This window comes from Barbus barbus, assembly GCF_936440315.1.
Source record: "Barbus barbus genome assembly, chromosome: 23".
NCBI lineage: Eukaryota > Metazoa > Chordata > Actinopteri > Cypriniformes > Cyprinidae > Barbus > Barbus barbus.
In genome coordinates this window covers 30,777,988-30,799,118 of record NC_136751.1, presented here as the reverse complement: position 1 = coordinate 30,799,118, position 21,131 = coordinate 30,777,988, and the positions used below count along the sequence as shown (strand labels likewise).

Below are 21,131 nucleotides of genomic sequence, written 5' to 3'. Positions count from 1 at the left end.
AAGAACAGCACTTTTAGAGTTCATCCCTCTATCTGATGTGAGCATAAGTATTGGGACAGTTGAACATAAGGCAGATATAAAAGATTAAAAGCTATTATTTAGTTGCAGATCCCTTGCACACAATCACAGCAGTGAGTCTGTGACCCATAGACATCACCAGACTCTTGCTCTCATCCTTTGAAATACTTTTCCCAGCCTTTAATGCAGACAATCCCAATCGATGCTTGTTTTGTGGAGTTTCTGCCTTTACTCTCCTCTCCAGCTGCTGAAATTCATGTTCAATCAGATTTAAATCTGGAGATTGACTTGAGCAATCTAAGACTTTCCATTTCTTTGCTCTTATAAACTCCTTGACTGAACTGCAGGGTGTTGTGGGTCATTGTCCTGATGCAATATGAAGCACTTCCCAATGAATCTGGTGGCATTTTCTTGAATATTGGTAGGCAAGATGGTTTTGTACCCTTCCAAATTCATTCTGCTACTGTCATCATACATTAAGTCATCAGTAAAGTTGAGAGGGCCTGTTCCAGAGACAGCCATGCATGCCCATGCCATGACACCACCTCCACCATGCTTTACAGATGAGGCTGGATGCTTGGGATCATTGCACTTCCCTTCTTTTCTCCACATTAGTGCTTTCCCATCACTTAGATAAAGGTTCATCTTTGTCTCATCGGTCCATAAACACAGGTCCAAAACTCTTCTGGCTCACCTTTGTGCTTTTTTGCAAACTCTAATCTTGTCTTTCTATGTTTGGTGCTGGTCAGAGGTTTGCATCTTGCTGTGTAGCATCTGTAATTCTGTGTCAAAGTCTCCTGAGGACAGTAGATTGTCAGAGCATCACCCCAGCTTTCTGGAAGTTGTTGCTGATTTTACAGACACGTCTTTTAGGGTTCATTTTCACAGCTTTTATGATTTGTCTGTCATCAGCTACTGTTGTTTTCTCAGCCGATCAGGTCGTTGTTGGTTGCTGGTGTCGCTGGTGGTTTCCAAACTCTTGATTTCTCCATGCCCTTTGTTTTTGCTAGAGCTCTAACTGACTTCCTCTCCTCTTTTAGCATCCAAATCACTTGCTTTTCTCTCAAAGTCAGCTCCCTCGTCTTCATCCTGGTTTGTGTGGGTCATCATCGAATGCAAGATTCAGAATACAGAAGTAATGGATATAACTGATACGACACATTCCCTGCTTTTAATATCTGAAGAATTAATGCAACAGGACACAGCTGATCACTTAGAAAGACCTGAGAGGCAACTGCTCCAATACTTATGCTCACATCAGATAGAGGGATGAACTCTAAAAGTGCTCAACTTCTTAGCTGCTAAAACATCTATGTGTTGAATCACCCAATAATAAAATATGACATTCTGTAGTTTTGTCTCATATTCATCTTTTAATCATATTTGTAAATGTCTTGACTCCACGGCCAACAGAACAATTTTGTCTTTACTGTTCCAATACTTATGGAGGGCACTGTATGTATATATATATATATATATATATATATATATACATACACATACACACATCCTCTCAAAAGTTTAGGATCAGTGAGATTTTTAATGTTTTTAAGGGAATCTCTTCTGCTCATCAAGGCTGTATTTATTCGATCAAAAATACAGAAAAAACTGTAATATTGTGAAATCTTATTGCAATTTTTAGTATTGGTTTCCTATTTTAATATACTTTAAACTGTAATGTATTTCTGTGATCTGCAGCTGTATTTTCAGCATCATTACTGCAGTCTTCAGTGTCACATGATCTTCAGAAATCATAATCATATACTGATTTATTATCAGTGTTGAAACTGTTGTGATGCTTCATATTGTTTTTTTGGAACATGAGATTCTTTTTTCTTTGATTTGTTGATGAATACAAAGTTAAAAAGAGCAGCATTTGTTCAAAATAGAAATCTTTTCTAACAATATAAGTCTTTATTATGATATTGTATTCATTTAACACATCCCTCCTGAATAAAAGTATTAATTTCTTTAAAAAAAAAAAAAAAATAGAAGAAGAAAAATAAATAAATAACTGACCCCAAACTTTTGAATGGCATTGTATATTGTAACAAAATTTCTTTTTTTAAATAAATACTGCCATTTTCTAACTTTGTATTCATCAACGAATCAAAGAAAAAAGTATCTCATGTTCCAAAAAACAATATGAAGCATCACAACAGTTTCAACACTCATAATAAATCAGTATATTATTATGATTTCTGAAGATCATGTGACTCTGAAGACTGCAGTAATGATGCTGAAAATACAGCTGCAGATCACATAAATACATTACAGTTTAACACATATTCACAGAGAAAACCAATATTAGAAACTGCAATAAGATTTCACAATTTTACAGTTTTTTCTGTATTTTTGATCGAATAAATACAGCCTTGATGAGCAGAAGAGACTCCCTTAAAAACATTAAAAATCTCACTGATCCCAAACTTTTGAGCGGCAGTGTGTGTACATACGTGTGTGTGTGTGTGTGTGTGTGTGTAAGTAAAATACTGCTGAAAGTACCAAAAAGTTCAGAAATAATAACAAACAGTCATTCTATAATTTACAACAACAACAAAAATCCCAGTGTGCCGCTTTCCATTCGATGTTATTTTGTTTAAATTAGGTTTCTTGTTCATTTTTGTTATTAATAATGTGCATTTGGTTTTAGGATACATCGTAGGTTGTTTAATTGCATTATTTTAGAGTCATGTTTGTTGTCTGTTACCATGATGTGTGTGTGTGTGTGTGTGTGTGTGTATATATATATATATATATATGTGTGTAATGTTATTTTGTAATGTATAATATTTAAATATATAAATAGAAGTATTGACCTACTATAAGCTACTCTAATTCATCATGTGTCTGTTTGATTATGATGTTTATCATTATATTATAAAGGTATAAATAGATTGTATTGCTTTAGATTGAATATTAACATATCAGTCAAAGAAATGAACAGTTTTTACTGTAAATTCAAGTTCAGTCCAGTAAACCCTAAAATGTTGCAAGTGTATTTTTTTACAATAAGTTCCGAGACTTTTACTTTTTCATTGTGAGACTTTTCCATCTGTGTTTTACAGTAAATGTCTTGGGTTTACAGCGATCAACCGGGTCACGCAGACGAACAAATACTGAGCTTTCTCTGAGTCTCAGCAGCGAGTGTGTGATACACAGATCTCTCCCAGGAATCATCCTGAAGGAGTCTCTGCAGAGATCCTGCGCTCAGACACTCGCGAGCTGATGCGTGCTCAAACAAAGCAAAAACAAAAAAGAGGCTCGGGAACAAAAAAACTGGAAAAACCTGGTGTTCAGCCGCAACCCAGCTGAGCTGTCACGCTAACACACTCTCGCACGCCAGCGATCCGCTCTCACGCCACACTCCAGACGCGGTCATCAATCAATTAACCAATTAACATGGCGTCTAGATTAGATCTTCACCTCGGTCTGATAACATATGGCCTTCACATCATCCTTTCACATTCTTTCAGCCTGGGTTATTACATAACTAAAACAATTCTGTTGCTCGAAATAAAATAAATGTATCAAATAAATATATGTAATAAATAATAAATAAATATAATAAATAACATTGAGTGAAATAATATAAAATATACAAAATACATTTTAAATAATGTTTTTAACTAAAATCAAAATGGATAATAAAAATAAAAATAAAAAAATAATAAAAAATATTAATTAAGAATATAATAGTCATCTAATAATACTAAAACACTAAACACAATTGTGTGAATTTCACAAAAAAAAAAGTCCAGGTCACATTTAATCTTAAAATTATATTTTGCATAAAGACAACTAAATGTATTTTTAGGCCGTCTATGATGCACTGTGATGCTATTTTTTTATGACAAACACATTTGTCTACAAATACTCATGCTTCGTTAATGCCTTTTGAGCTTCTCATGATAGTTAATGGTGTTTCTCATTAGATGTAAGAAGTAAAACAAGACTGTAAAACGATTAGTTTTATATTTAAATCTCCTTTTGAGTTTGTTGTTTTAATAGTGATTTTCTAATGTATTAAAATAAAACTGTACTTTAATACAATCGCAGACAGCAAGCAGTGTCGGCCCGGATCTGGCCCACATCTGGCCTGCATGGATTTCACACGGGCCAGATGTGTGCCGGATCTGGGCCAACACTATGTTCCTGTCTGGGATGATTTTACATTGAAATCGCTTCACTTTGAAGGAAGCACATAACGTCCTACCATGTATTTTTGTCAGTTTACAGTAATGAGAATGGGGTTTTCTCCATCAGGCTGCTTTTTCTTTTGATTCTGGGGTGAAATGTGACCTGGACGTGTTCTTGGCAGGTTTCGGAGAGATTTATCTTCTTACCAGTAGATTCCAGTGATTCACTGATACTGTCACGCGTGAAAAGCTCGGATTTCATGCCGTACCGCTCAGATCGAAAGCTGGAAGTTCCCCCGGAATCTCCTCGGAGAGGAAAGATATCAATAAATCAATCAGAGAGTCCTTATACTTTCATGCTGACATCATCTGAGTCTCATCCTTCCAGAAAATATCCCACATGAGGATTGAGAAACTCATTCACATGCTATAGTTAATACAGGGTTACAAGGCAAATCTGAGACTTTGCATGACCCTTTAATAAGAAATATAACATAATAAATTGAATTGATCACAATATGTTCTCTAAATGCGAATGTCTTGCATTAGCAACACTTGCAAAGTCCAAAGATTTTTATATCAAGATAAAATTACTTGAGATGCGAAATGACATAAGCCTTACTTTATTAGCAACCAATCAACATGAAGTGAATGTAAAGTTAAAATAATAACAAATATCTGCTAATGGGCTCAGAAATATCAACATAATTCAAAGCAAAAACAACTTTTCATTCCCCACCGACAGATATTTGTGCTTAAATTGTTCCATTTCTCAGAAAACAAGACTTCATGTGTTTCATTTGCATCTAATTATCTTTAATTTAAGGAGGTTTAGATATTAGAACTGGAAATAAAGACAAAAATACTTTTGCGGTGCATGCAATATTTAATGCCAGAACTTTTTCTGCTTTGATGCAAGACGTCTTAATTTGTGAAAATATGAATGAAGACTTCTGTGACACATCACCAGACAGCAAATTTGGCAGATGCTTTTATCCAAATTCATGAGACACGTTATTGTCGTTAATGGAGCCCAGGAGCTACATGACATCATTTCTATATGTAAACACGCAAACAAATGACATATTTACAAGCCTGAAATCAGTTTACAGTAAATCACAGCAGAGTTCCTCGTCGATACCGGAGGAGTGTTTACTCAAACGCTCTCGTGTTCTCACACTCCAGAGATTGACAGACGGTCGGAAAAAAGAGTGACAGCCAAGAACAACACCCACCTGACAGCAGCCAATCAAGAACAGGAAGGAAGCGACAGGAATATTAGGGCAAGGGCAAAAAACACCTTAAGTAAACTTCCAGCTTTTGAAACAGAGAGATGCATGTGCAAAACAATCGGCGTGTGAAGAGAGGGCAGGAGAGGCCGTCTATGAGCCGACATATGCTCCAAAACGGAAGAATTTCGAGGAGTATTCGGCAAACTCTGTGTAATGAATCTGTTACCACAGAAATATTCAGCTTTCAATCAGAAGGAAGTTTGTTTAGTGTGTTTGTGTGTGTGTGTGTGTGTGTGTGAGCTCTTACAGTAACATGAGGCAAAACATTTAATATTAACACACATTGCTTCACAAGTATAACCACAAGATAACAGAGGGTCAGGGTAAATATATTTATCCTGTCATGAAGAAAGATGATTTTATATTTGACCTTTATTTTTTTTATCCCTGTTGTCTGATTTTTTTTTTTTTCATGTTTTCAAAAGAAGTCTCTTCTGCTCACCATGCAAGGCTGCATTTATTTAATCAAGAATAAAATAAAAACAGTGAAATATTATTACAATTTAAAACAGGTGTCTTCTATGTGAATGTGTTAAAGGGGTCATATGACGTTGCTAATAAGAACATTATTTTGTGTATTTGGTGTAATGCAATGTGTTTGCATGGTTCAAAAACACATTGTTTTCCACACACTGTACATTATTGTTGCTCCTTTATGTTCCGCTTTTCTGAAACGCATCGATTTTTACAAAGCTCATCGTTCTGAGATCATTGTTACCTCAAGCGTGAGACGGAAATGTTACGTCCCTCACCGTATTGTGATGCCGTGTCATTTCTTGCATCCAGTGGGGACATAAATACTGATTATAATGACTTATACTGTCCCATCGCGCTGTGTAAACATTACCGTGTCTGCATTTGTGATCAGAGAAACGACAAACAACAAGCACTACTCTACTCTGCTCAAAACTCACGTTTGAATCGTCAGTAGCAGAAACATACTTACAGGCTGTGAGTCAGATGTGCCAGACTGTCCTTGCAAAGTTGGAATTGCCCCACTTTATAGAAACAGCCTTTGTTCAAGCCAGCATTGTAGGCTACTTTTCCAGGTTCAGGAAATAGTCCTCCATAAAATGCGCTGCACACACTCTAATATTTGGGTTGAACTGTTCTGGAACAGTGTTGTAAATACAGCTTAACCACTGATTTCTAGTTGTGTCCTCTTTTGGAAGCCCAAACAAAGTACTTTCGCTTTCACAACGAAACACAGCGTCTCCAGAACATGGTGCCGGCGGCAGCAACAATACTACAGCCAGAATAATAGCTACGCCTTCTATCATTGCGTGTACATTTGGGCAGTGTTTTGCAAATCTCCCCACACGTGACGTAGACATGTGAGGCGTGTTTGAATGAGCCGTTTTAGGGGGGCGTGGCAGAGTCTTAACTTTTATAAAGATTATCTCTTTGGGTTTGAGACTTTAGTCTTTGCAACTTCAGGGATCTTATCTATACACAAACAGCTTGTAACATTTCAAAGAGAAAGGAAAACTTGGAATCGATTTGATCCATTGAATGCATCCTTGCTAAGCAAAAGCATTAATTCTGTAAACACTAAAATTAAAAAAACAACTGACCGGACCCTAAACCTTTGAACAGCAGTGCAAGTAAATGATCACGTTATTGTGTCTGCACTTTTGAAAGCGCGTGTATTCTAATGTTTGCCTGTGATAAATGCTTTTTGGCATCCAAGAAGCTCAGCATCTCTCATTAAGGTGAATGCCAGATCAGATAGGAGCGTTTCTGAGGCCTTGTATAAGAACCTGACCCAACTTCACACTCCTTTGTCCTTTTGTAGATCGAAAATCGCGTGTGAAAAGAGCGGCCCTGCCCCTGTCCGTCTGCACCTCGCCCCCGTGTAATTTGTGCATTAGCTGTTGGCCGGCGGCCCGCGAGGGGAGAGATTACACCAAAAAAAAAAAGGTGAACTGCCTTCTCAATCAATATCTTCTGCCCTCACCGACACGCTGGGACTCACTTGACTTCCTGTTGTGGGGAATTTCCTGTGCTGAGAATGAAAGAAGGAAAGAGAAAGAGAAAATGGGAGCAAGAGAGGCATGTAAACGCACAGCCCTGCTTATAACCGCTTCCTCTGCATGGGAGGGGGCGCTGTTTATTGATCTTAGTCACACGCATATTATACAGAGGAACTTCGGTATAGGCCTTTAGCACGCTATGGGACTGTTCAGAGGTCGCGCTGCAAACAGGGCCGCTATCAGCTGAGGAAATGCCACCGAAGATGCCAGCACAGGGCAGCGCTGATAACCGACCACTCATCATTCTTCCATTCAGGAAAAGTTCCTGGAAAACCCTCAGAATGAAAACAGAAGAATTGCTCTGAAGGGAATAAACAGTGTTGTAAAGCGTAATTCTGCTCCAAGCCAAAGGTCAGCTGACCCAGATAAACATGGCGGCGGCCCGTTCAAAAGTCCACTGGCTTGTAAATGAACACCGGCGGCTTTAATTGTCCTCACTCATTAATCGCTGCAGCGTCTATAATAACAGACTCAAAGATTTCACCATAGATGATAGTAACGGTGGATCATGTGACCGCTGAATGCCTCTTACACAAACATCTCAACCCACACTAGATTATATTTCTGCACTTTAACAGGAATATCTGGATTCTAAATGAACACAAAGCTCATTTGAAGTGGTGTTGAATTGCATCTTGTGTGATCGAGGGGAGAGTCTGTGATTTCGTGACTACATGCATCACGTACTGTGTGCTACTATCATGTGCTTGTTCTTTTAAAAAAGCTGCATCTAGAAAGCAGAAAGCCTTGATTTGGTAGAAGCGACTCCAGCTTCAGTGAGAGAGATTGTCACCTGAACTACATTAGAGCTGGGTCTTTTCCAGCTATTATTCTAAATGAAACCCTAATAAACTATATGCTGTAAACTAGAAATGAAAAGTATAAATATATTATTAGTAACATGAAAGTGTGTTGCTTCAAACTATATTTTTAACTTTCATAAGGTCAGTGAAATACATTTCAGTGCATCCTGTCAATGCATTTAAAATCTGATCTAATAGAATCAGAGATATCAGGAAGAAATTCTTGACAGGAATAAGTCCTGAACAAAGAATAGAATAGAATATTGAACAGAATATAGAATAGAATAGAATAGAATAGAATAGAATAGAATAGAATAGAATAGAATAGAACAGAATAGAACAGAACAGAACAGAATAGAATAGAATAGAATAGAATAGAACAGAACAGAACAGAATAGAACAGAACAGAATAGAATAGAATAGAATAGAATAGAATAGAATAGAATATTGAACAGAATATAGAATAGAATAGAATAGAATAGAATAGAACAGAATACAATAGAATAGAACAGAATAGAATAGAATAGAATAGAATAGAACAGAATAGAATAGAATAGAACAGAACAGAACAGAACAGAACAGAACAGAACAGAACAGAATAGAATAGAACAGAATAGAGTAGAATTGAATTGAATTGAATTGAATATAGAACAAAATAGAGAATAGAATATAAAATAGAAGGTAATTGAACAGGATATGTCAAAATAAAATAGAATCGAACAGAAGATATTAGAATAGAACAGAATAGAATAGAATAGAATAGAACAGAATAGAATAGAATAGAATAGAATAGAATATGATGTGTCAAAATAATATAGAATAGAACAGAACAGAAGTTATTAGAATAGAACAGAACAGAATTGAATAGAACAGAACATGATGTGTCCAAATAGAACAGAACAGAACAGAACAGCATATATCAAAATAAAATACAATAGAACAGAACGAGATAGTAGAATAGAATAGATTTGAATAGAACAGGATATATGAAAATAAAATAGAATACAACAGCAGATATTAGAATAGAATATAACAGAATGTATGAGAATAGAATAGGCTATCAGCACACTGTACCATGGAACAGCTCCTCTGAATGTGGTTTGATATATATTTGGGACAGTGAGCTGTATTTAGCCTGTGTGCTAAAAAACATTGTTCCTTCTGTGAAACACAAAAAGAAGTTATTTTGAAGAATGTTGGGAACTAGGGCTGCACGATTAAACAAATGCGATTATCATACGCATCTTGTCAGTAAAGCCGGTTCTGTGATTAGTAGTAGATCTCCATCACCTGCTTTGAGAAGGAGCAGCATTTACTACACAGAGCTGTAGTTCCAAAATTGCAGACGATATAATCATATGATTATGAAATCAAAGAAATCGTTTGTGATAATGACAGCTGTTTGCGTAGCTTCTCAGTGAACTATGGCTCTGTGTAGTAAATGCTGCTCCTTCTGAAAATACCACATTTAATAAATGTTTTACTCCAAACTCACTTCATAACATCAGTCGAGTGTTTGAAATAAGTCCTTCTGTGAGATGATGTGGCTTCTTACACAGAATAAGACACGCAACATGTTTCATAGTATTCTATGTCGATTAGCATTGCATTATAGATACAATTTATTATAATGAATTACAATAATAAGAACTCAGACCATATATTGTCACAGTGGTGTGTTTATTAGTCACGTTGAATCAATGAAAGCATTTAAATCCACTGTTTATTCAGCTACCACTATAGGGATTTCCTGGATTTCTTCTGCGGGGTGTATTTGGAGTTTTTCTGGCCTTCGGATGGAGATTTACTACTGATCACAGAACCATGCTTCACTGACACGATACGCATGAGCATCGCAGATTTCACTTCGATTTATCGTGGAGCTCTATTGGGAACCAAATAACATTATAGACAGATTAAACACTGTACGAACAAAACCTCATCAAAATATTTGGGTCAGCTATCCCTTTCATATAAGATGCATCTGCTGACAAACTTTCACAAGCCCACTATGATGAACTCTATCCATCACAAACTAACTGTGCAGTAATTGCTCTGCTTTACATGAGAAACCAAAGTGTCTAAACGTCTTGAGGATTCCTCACCTTTGTGCAGGAGCCTGACTGGACTCCCGCCGCTGTCATTTCTCTCATGTGATGATGAGGATGTGGGATCAGAACTCATCGCTCCACCATCTCCAGAATCTTCATATCACTGATGTCCATCAAACTGTGTGAATGAGGGAGAATTTATACAGTAATACTCGCAATCATTTTATTTAGAAGATAACTAGCTGGATGGCTTTTGTGCAAAGCTGATACACACCTAACATCCCCCGCGGTTAATGGACACCAAACAGCCCAGCCAGGATTCATCCACCTGCTCTGGGAAAACAGCCACAGGAAGTGACATCACCATCATGAGTGTATGGTGACAAGAGGACCACACTATATCATACCATGATAACAATATTAAGATTTCAAAGTATTCACATGATATTTTTAGGCACTTTAAACAAGGGTTTTCAGTCTTTTAGACCCACAAACCCCCAAATATGATCCTGCTCATGTGAGGGACCCATGTCCTTAAATTTATATTTTCATGTATAAAAGCCCAATTTATACAAATGTAAACTCATATACTATATACTATCCCAATTTAAATATTATTTAGTAAATCATCCCATGCTGGTCTCCTCAAATTACTGATAGATCATGCTAAAATAAAACAATCAGTCACTTACCTGGTGTGTAAGTTGCTTAAATTACTTTGTGCATGTGAGTTTTTCTATCAACTCAAAACTACTGCGTGTGTGTTTTTCTGCTCAAGAGCTGTTGCGCGTGGATGATGCCATGATCGGCGAGCGATACTTCGAGCAATACTTAAAATAAAGTTTAATTTAGTTTATTTATTCATCAAGCAAATTTAAAAACAACAGACGTTGAAACCACAGTGCTGTACAGGAAATATAAAACAGAGTTAAAACAAAATAAAAGACTAGACAATATACAAAACACAACCAAATGTACAAATGAAAAATTTACAGCCTCAGGAAGAATTAAATGCAAAGAATAAAAATAGGATTCAAAGAGGATTTGAACAAAGAAATAGAAGGAGCTGATATAATATAAAGAGGAAGACTATTCTAGAGCCTTCAGACATCGAGAAAGCCAGATAGCTTTTAAACAAGAACGAGGAACTGAGAGTAGTAATGGACTAGCTGATCGAAGGGGTCTCAAAGCAATATACAGTATACAGAACTGATGAACCAAAGATAACTATTTCAGTTTTGTCCATGTTTAGCTGTGAAAACTTCAAAACTTCAAACTGGACACAGAGCTGCTGTTATCTTTAACAGCAAGATAGAGCGGGGTGTCGTCAGTGTAGAAATGATGAGATAAGTTGTGTCTCTGAATAATATGACCCAGAGGAATCATATTTAATGCAAAAAGAAGAGGACCCGAAATAGAACCCTGTGGAACACCCTAAGAGATTTAAGCGCAAGATGAGAAACATTACCTTACATTGACATAAGAGTTCTCTCAGTTCTCAGAAAAGGTTGAACATATTTCACAAAAAGCAATAAAACTGTGTGGTTTTACCATTTTTAAAACAATACATTGACAATTCCATGCTTCTTTTTTGTTTTGTTTTTGTTTAAAAATGTTAAATTGTAATTTTATATTTGTTTGTTTCATAAAACCACTTTCCACACAATGGTTTTCTTTGAGATTCATGTATGCAGTGTCAGATAAAAATGGCTATTATTCAGTACTACGTTATAACCATTTAATTTGATTTGAATACTGTCACAGTACATTAATAAATAAATCAGTGATTTACACAAAAGTCTCGATTTTAGATACATATTCTGTAACTCTACATTGTTAATGATGTGTGTATAATCTTTAAACAGAGACAGACAGACACATTCACAATGAAAGTTTTATTATTCATTTAGCAATCATAAATGGGTTATACAAAAACTATTTTGATATGGGACTACATTTGCAGGAATTACTAATTACAGTACTTCAGACATTAAATTCCTTCATTATAAAAAACATTAAGCACCTGCCTCAGAGTATCAGGTCATAGAGACAATTAAACAACAAAAACATAATTCAAGAAAGAAAATTTGATCCAGAATGATATCGAATGTCCAGAAGCACCTTGATAAATACAAAAATGTAGATATAAATCTTCAACAGTCTGTACAAATGTAAGATCAGGCACATGGAAAATGTGCATGCTAAAAATTGGCTGTTTATTTACAAGTGGATCACATTTTGGGATCGTAATCGAACAGAAAATAGCTTCAGTGTATGTCGTCCAGCAGATCTGAGGAATCTGCATAAAGCTTATGACAAAAGAAGGCATTAGTTTAAAAGACTGGCACTAAAACAGCATAAGGCGCATGAGCTGCGACAGGCACTCAGTGTTATTTGTGCACTATATTTGGAAGCACAAATATGTTATCAGCATCAGCATTTGGGTTTTGAAAGGACGAACCCACGCATACTTTCATGTGCATATGAAAACACAGATGTATGTACATGATAAAGGTGATAAAGCATGCACACTCAGGGTTATCCAGCATGGTTGAAATTACTGCAGTAAAATGCACCGGATGCTTTGACCTGCATCACAGTCAAACATCTTTCAAATATTTGGCATTGCAAGCCGATGGCGAGGTTTGCACCAAACCGAATCGCAAGTGACAGCGCTACGGATCTCTGCTCAAACTCTGATGAACTTTTGTTCAGATTACGCCATGGTGCCGGGGCATTTCGAAGCCGGGTTGCGGCACGGTGCGCAGCATACAGCGCTTGTGTTTCATGGTCAGCCCGTACTCTGGCGTCATATCTAGCATTTCTCCTGGCATCCCACTGAACTTTAACCTCTGGAGAAGGATGGCCAGGAACAGGAAGACCTCGGCACGTCCGATGGATTCTCCAATGCAGCGCCGCTTCCCAAGCCCAAAAACCAACACCTTCTCTCCTTCCATCCTGTTCAGGTCCGTACCGTCCGCGGTGAGGAAGCGGTCGGGGTTGAAGCTCGACGGATCTTTCCACAGCTCTCTGCAAGAAGAAACAGACGGCTCAGCTTCGTTTAAGAGCACACTGCACCATTTACCGTCCACATTTAAGTCATTATGAGAAACTTACGGATCATGGTTGACTTGCCACTGGTTTACAAACACACAGGTGTCTTTGGGAATGAAATATCCATTGAGCGACGTGTCTTTGGACGTACTGAAATACAAAAGCACAAGCAACCATTGGTACGGACAGTTTTGGTAAACACTGCAGCACTATTTACAGTTGTCCATCTTCAGTAAATCAGTTCACATGTGGTTTTATTTAATGCAAGGATGCCGTTCTCAACTCACCTGTGAGGAATGGTGAAAGGAAGGAAGGACGAATGACGGAAGATCTCCAGAATAAAAGCCTCGAGAAGCGGCAACTCCGTTCTGTCTGACAAACGAGGCGTTCGGTCCATTCCGATCTTTAACTCTAGAAAGATTTTAACACCATTTGTCAGTTGAGTAAATCGATCCATACTCTTGAAAATAAAGCTTCTTTATTGGCATCAATGGTTCCATAAAGAACCTTCAATAACCTTGCACTCAAAAAAGAACCATTTTTTTCTTAATGTGAGGATCATTTTAATAATCTGAAGAAACTTTTTCCACTTTCAAGAACTGAGAAATGTTCTATGGATGTTAAAGTTTCTTCAAGGAACCGTCAATGCCAATAAAGAAGCCATTTAAGGTTCTTTATATAGGATAATTATTAAAATGTATTTCACACTAAGAAAAATAGGTTCTTTTAAGGGCTGATCACTGGAGAACCAAAAACACTGGAGAACCAAATTTTTTTTTAAATTTTTTTCTTTTCTTTTTTTTAGGAGTGAACAATATTTTAATATACTGTTAAATGCCAAAGAAGAACCATTTGGGCTTTCCAAAAGAACCTTTTAGTAAATAGCTCTTAAAGGAAACTTTTTTCTTGTTGTGAAGAACATTGTAATAATCTAAACAGCCTTTTTCCACTGCAAAGAAGCTTTAGTCCAATGGAGAGTTTCCATAGATGTTAAAAGTTCTTCATGGAATCATCCATGCCAATAAAGAACCTTTATTTTTAAGAGTGAAAGAAACCTTTTCTGCTGTAAACTCTTAAAAATAAAGGCTCTTTATTGGCATCAATGCTTCCTTGAAGAATCTTTAACAACCATGAAACCTTACAAGGTTCTTAATAATGGAAAAAAAACATTCAGTTCTTCACTGAAAGGCTCTTAGAGAAGCCAAAAACTGTTCTTCTTTGACATCACAGCAAAACCTCCTTTAAGAAACCTTAATTTTTAAGATTGTAGACAGAGAAAGCTTCATTTTTAAAACAGAGAGGGAGAGACAGAGATACTCACTCAGCTCTGTTTGAAGACGCTCCTGGATCTCAGGGTAGGCCACTAGATAGACGACAGCCCAAGACAGAGCCGTACTGATAGTGTCGAAACCTGCCAATGTGCACAGAGACACTTTAATATATCACGCAGAGACTGGAGACAGAAATTAATTCAGTTCTCTCACACTCACCAGCTCCGAAGAGATCATTTACGATTCCGACAATCTTCTCATCGGACACTTGGACGTTTGAGTTCTCGTCCAGTTTCCGGTCTTCGCAGTGGTTGATGAGCGAATCGGTGATGTCTCTGATGTTGTTCTGAAACAAAATTCATATTTGATGAGCTACATGGTTTGTGAAAGAGAAAGCCATCTGACAGACACGTCTGAGAGCTCCCACCTTGTCAAAGGTGTTGTAATGTTCATTAACGATCTTCTTCATCAACTTGCTGAAACGATTGTTGATGGCCAGGAACTTCTTCATCGTCGTGCTAGGCAGGATACGCAGGAAAGGGATGAAGTCCGCAGGATTGCCGCTTCCCACGATCTTCCCGAACTCGTCACTCAAGTTGACTAAGCTCACCAGCTCGTCATCGTCGTGGCTGTAGCGCCGGCCGAAGCAAATCCCACAGATCACGTTGGCCACGGACACCACGATGTGCCGGAAAGGATCGAAGCTCCCATTGGCCTTCATGACACTGTGAAGCCTTTCAATCAGATAGAGACCTTCTTTGCTGATGTGCTCCTCAAGTGCGCAGGAATACTCTGAGCTTTCGCCTTGTACCGTGGAAAAGGTTCGCAGGGCGCTGAGGGCCAGCTTGCGACGGGCACGCCAAACACCCACCTGATCCGTACTGAAGGCCAGGCTCTTTCCGTCGCTGATAAACTTACTGCTATAGAGATCTGGACGTCCAGAGAACTCCTCGCCTTGTTTGAGGAGGGCCTGACGGATCACGTCGTTTCCGCCGAGCACTACTACGGGTCGCATGCCGATCTGGATCTGGAAGATGGGGCCGTAGCACTTGCTCATGGCGGTCAGGCTCAGATGTGGGTTGTTTCCCACTTCCAGAACATTTCCGATGATGGGGAGAGGCTTTGGACCGGGCAGCTTCTGGAGCCCTTCTGGGATCTTAGTACGCATGAGGCGCATGAGCAGATACACCACACATATCGTGATGATGGCCACGAGGCTCTCAGACACAGAAATCGGGCCCAACATGGGAAGAAGCGTAAGAGGCATGGTTATCTTCCTTTGTTCTGTTTCCCTCAGCAATCTTTGCTCTCGCAGACAATGAAAAGGTTATCTGCTTAAAACAAAAGAGAGATCAATAAGACTGAATGTTAACCTTATTCTGAGAGAAAAGTGTAGTAACATGTCTTGCATGAATGATACTGAAAAGGGTGTGTCTTTCTGCAACCTATTTTTTTGTAATGTTGCATTGCCTGTGCATGCATGAGGTTTTTTTTAGTGCATGCATGCAACTGACAGATCTGTTTTTGCACTTTAACCAATGCTTGTTGTTTGGTTATTTGCATTTTGTGAAATTCATTAATGATAAACTACACGTGGAGTGATTTGTCTCAAGGTCAGAGCGCATATCTGAGACTCACACACACACACACACACACACACACAGACACACACACACACACACACACAGACACACACACAGACACCTTCAGTTGCAGTTGTTAAAACATAAAACTGAATGTATTGATCTAAAAGGTTTTGTTAATAATATATATATATATATATATATATATATATATATATATATATATATATATATATATATATATATATATGAAATTTAAAAGGAATATATATGCATATCTATATATCCATTTTCTTTCTTTTTTTAATTTTTGATTTAGACCAAAAAATTCATTCACATCAGTCAATGAACAAGTGGTACAATATTGTGTAAAAGAAGTAAGAAGAAAGTAAAAAGACGAAATTTTTTATATTTTTGTTTAAAAAAATATTGAAATTGAAAATTGAAATGAAATCAAATATTCTTTAAAAGAAAGAAGCATTGACACCAGACTTACCCAGAGCGATGGGACGAATATTTGTGCTCTTCTCAGCTGAATTGATCTGTCCAGAGTCGATCAGCTCCAGAGCAGTGCTGCAGTATTCCAGCGGGGAAAACTTTTATAGAGAAGAGCTCATCGCGATTGGTTGCTCTTCAGGTGACGTCAAGAAGAGCTGGAGGCTTTGTGAATGGGAGAGAATCAGTGACAGGATTCAGGGTGATTTTATTCAGGGTGATGGATCCATCAATGCTACATTAACGGAGAAAAACTGCGAGAATAATTATTGAGACTAAGCTCTCTTGCGATTCAACACACACACACACACACACACACACTAACACACATACACACACACACTAACACACACATACACACATCTAAATGAGGTATATATATTTTTATTAATATATATTAAATAAATAATATATATATAATAAATAATAATATATAAATTTAATTAATATATTAAAAACGAATATGTGTGTGTGTGTGTGTGCGTGTGTGTGTGCGTGTGTGTGTGTGTGTGTGCGTGTGTGTGTGCGTGTGTGTGCGTGTGTGTGTGTGTGCGTGTGTGTGTGCGTGTGTGTGTGTGCGTGTGTGTGTGCGTGTGTGTGTGTGTGTGTGTGTGTGTGTGCATATGTATATGTATGGCTTTGTAAAAGCCTTACGAATAAATGAACGAATGAATAAATAAATAAATAAATAAGTGTATATCTATGATATATGATAATGATATAATATATGAATACACATTTTACAACAGCTGTCTGCCCGTTTTAAGAAAACAGTAATCAATGCATAAACTGAGAAATAAATGCGCAATGCATTTTATAGATTAGACTATATTCACAATTAAAAATATAGAGCACAGCAACAGGTTTAATGAAATTACGTAAATAAGTACAAAGAAAGAAAGAATGAAAGAAATATACTTTAACATACTTCTTGATGTTTATTTGTCTAATAAAACTGTCTTAGACAGAAGTCAGTGCCATAAATCTGTTTGACAATTTCAGCAATTATAGACTAAATAAACTGTTTGTTGCAACACATCTGATAATTGCCTGCATATTCGCCGAAGAGTAAATCGACTTAAGAAAGAGTTTTGCGTTGATTTGTAGGGTCATGTTCGCCTGGCACGCGCTCGTAACTCATTAAGCAACAGGTAGAGCATCGCGTGCAAAGGGGTGTGTGTGTGTGTGCGTGCATGTATGTGTTTCACAGCCCTGCTGCAGATTCCTGCACACATTTTTCATACATCTCATTCACTGTGTGAACAGAAAAAAAACAAAAAAACAGCCGCCAGAATGGAGTAAAGCATTGCATGTCAGCAGTAAAGCGCAGAAAGACTGACTGACCCGCTTCACGAGTTACACTAAACCCCAACTGCGCTGATTTCTTTGTTTCTCTGGTAAGAATCTCGGTCACCTCAGACTGTTATCGTGATTTGAAACACGCTACGATAAACTCAACAAACAGCATCGCGTGCATGCACCTGTGGCGCGCGGGTTAAAGATTGGCCACGTTGCGTGAGAGCGCGAGCCGGCGTGAGGATGCTGGAGGGGAGAGGGCAAACATGCATTCAATGTTAAAGAGATCTCTGTCAGTTTCAAAGCTGCAAGAAGAGATAATGCCTTTTAAAAATATTTATTTTTGCCTTTTTATTACGATAGGACAGTAGTAGGGGAAGTAAAACGGGAGAGAGAGAGAGAGAGAGAGAGAGAGAGAGAGAGGGATGGGATCAGAACTCGAATCAGAATCAGAATCAGAATCAGAATGAGCTTTATTGGCCAGGGATGTTTACACATACAAGGAATTTGTTGTAGTGACAGAAGCTCCACAGTACAACAGAAAGACAGCAACAGGACAGGACACAGATAATAAAAGAATAATATCCAAATATACAAATAGGCAATGTACAAAACAGCAAAAACACAATATATAATAGAGACAACTATGTATGTACAGGTCAAGTATGTGCAAATTAGAAATGAGAAAATAAAAAATAAGTAAGTGTGGTGGATAAATAATGTATAAACTCGGGACATAATGCATTTGTTATTATTATTGATTCATTTCATGCATTCAGTGTAGAAACATTATTTGGTTTTCTTGCATTTCGACTCTATGAAGCATCTTTGTGAATGGAAATGAATGTGTTATAAATATTAGCTTTAACTCTTCAGATCATTTGTGTCATCATATTGGGAGGTCTGACTCTCTTCAGTTGATCAAAGACGAGGAACAGATCCTGGGTCAGAGCGAGCAGCTTCTTAAGAATCCTAATTATACATGCCAGCTGCTCGTTTAATTAAGGATCTCTGAAGGTGCTTTGAAGTGCTCTGGTGAGACGTTTTTGAAAACGAAAAAGAAAGAAAGAAAGACTCTAGATACTCATGCGAAACCTAAACGATTGGCAGAAAATGTACAACCAAGTGTACTTTTATGCTTTAAACTTTTTTTTTTTTTTTTTTTACATGATGTATTATATGATATTATAGGCTATTATAGTATAGACTATTGCATGAGGCTATATTATGCACTCCTAAAAATAAAAGTTCTTTATTGGCATCTTTGGTTTCATAAAGAACCTTTAACATCCATTGAACCTTTTCATTGCACAAAGGCATCTTTATAGTAGAAAAATGTCCTTTAGATGTTTTAAGAGTTCTTCAAACTAAGAAAAACATGGTTTTTGAAAAATTATTTGAAGCTGCACTGTGAAAACCCCATTTTGATTGAATTAAGAGTGATTTATATTATATTATAGGCCTATTATATTATATTATATTATATTATATTATGCAAAAACAAACGCAATGTGATTCTAAAAATAAATAAAAATAAATAACTGTTTTATGCCCAGTGATGCACTCTCAGAAAAAAAAGAACAAAACCTTTCACTGGGTCAGTACCATTCCAAAATGTACTAATATGGACACTTTAGGTACTAATATGTACCTTTAAGGTATCAATATGCACCTTTGAGGGGTATCTAAGGTACAAAGTATTCCTTTTGAAAAGCTTTTGTATCTTTGTTTATGACAGTGTGGCAACTACACTAGTAGTAAAGTGACAAGAATACTGTTTGAAATGCTGTTTTATTGGGGTTACATGAAGAACCTTTAACATCCACTGAAGCTTTCCATTGCATCAAAGGAAGTTCTTTCAATTATTATAAAAATGTTCTTCAAACTAAGAAAAAAAGAGGATTGTTCACTTAAAGGTGAAACATAAATGGTGCAGTTGCATTGGAAACCCCATTTTGGAACCTTTTATTTTTAAGATTAGGTTTATGACATGCAAAAACAAATGTAATGTGTTCTAAACATGAACCGGAAACTGCATTCATTAATTATTAAATAAATATCTGTTTTTATTTCCATTGATGACAGCTAACACTAGGCTACTGCTAAAGTGCAAGAATACATGCATATTACTGTTTGAAATGCTTATTGTTTACACTGCGTACAGTTTTATTGGCATTGATGGTTTCGTCCACTGAAGCTTTCCATTGCATAAAACGTTTCTTTAGATTCTTCACATGCCCTAAAACTTTCTTTATCGCGTGCGAGCGCCGGTTGGGGTGGGCTCGCTCTTAGGGACAATCCTAAATCTGCTCGGTTAGTCACGCGAAGGCACGAAGGTGCGGATTTTTGCGCTCTGAATGAACCGGATCTCTGGTCTTTTGAAATCATGCGATCGGTCAGTGCGACGCCACGCAAACTCAGCCCGCTTAATCCCGCTCCAGAGCCGCGTATTTAGAGTGACGCGCCTCGCTGACTGTAATCCGGTTCCTCGCGTGTGAACTGGGAGTTGCGACGCTTCTATATGACACACATTCCGCGTGAATCACGGCAACCGGCGCGACCGAGGCCAGTCTGGACGGTGAAACCACACTTAAAAGGTATTATTTAGTGCAAGGAAAAACAACAACAGATCTAGTGTTAATAGAACACCTGTGCTTCCTCTATCAGGACACCTGCGCCAACTTTAGTAGGAAGTAGGCTATCCTTCATTTAATCACTAAAAATCAACAAAACGCCAGCTGATTGAGCCTGATCTCATGAAGATGCATATCAATAGCACATGTGTGTGTGTGTGTGTGTGTGTGTGTGTGTATTTTACGTGCTATTTATACGCAGAAACTGACTTTGGCGTGCACACGATGCGCACGTGCATATTACGTGCCGTTTTTTACGTGCATATGATATGCACTTTGTTGGCGTATATAAGACGCACCTACCCCACATGTATTTTTTTCTAATGCATTGGCAATCAGAATTTTCAAGTGCCAGTTATATATCTAGCTATCTATCTGTCATGAGAAGCATTTATATCAAAAGATTTTGTAGGCTGAAAACTTAAAAACTTTATTTAAAACGTTATTGTTACTTAAATGTATG

At 37.4% G+C, this 21,131-nt stretch overlaps 1 protein-coding gene across 2 annotated transcripts; it reads right to left on the bottom strand.

The window, feature by feature from the left end:
* Positions 1 to 12,218: 12,218 nt before the first annotated feature.
* On the bottom strand, positions 12,219 to 16,819 carry LOC306842666 (cytochrome P450 1A1-like). Of its 2 annotated transcripts, none has more exons than XM_079373666.1 (7): positions 16,741 to 16,819; positions 15,089 to 15,992; positions 14,881 to 15,007; positions 14,712 to 14,801; positions 13,678 to 13,801; positions 13,454 to 13,540; positions 12,219 to 13,366 (listed from the first exon to the last, which is right to left on the bottom strand). In XM_079373666.1, exons 2-7 carry the CDS (start codon positions 15,926 to 15,928, stop codon positions 13,048 to 13,050), a joined length of 1,587 nt encoding a protein of 528 aa, XP_079229792.1. In that variant the 5' UTR covers positions 15,929 to 15,992; positions 16,741 to 16,819; the 3' UTR covers positions 12,219 to 13,047. The 2 variants fall into 2 exon arrangements, with proteins under 2 accessions (XP_079229792.1, XP_079229793.1); XM_079373667.1 differs by having other exon boundaries at positions 15,089 to 15,995; positions 16,741 to 16,816.
* Between the last annotated feature and the right edge of the window lie 4,312 nt (positions 16,820 to 21,131).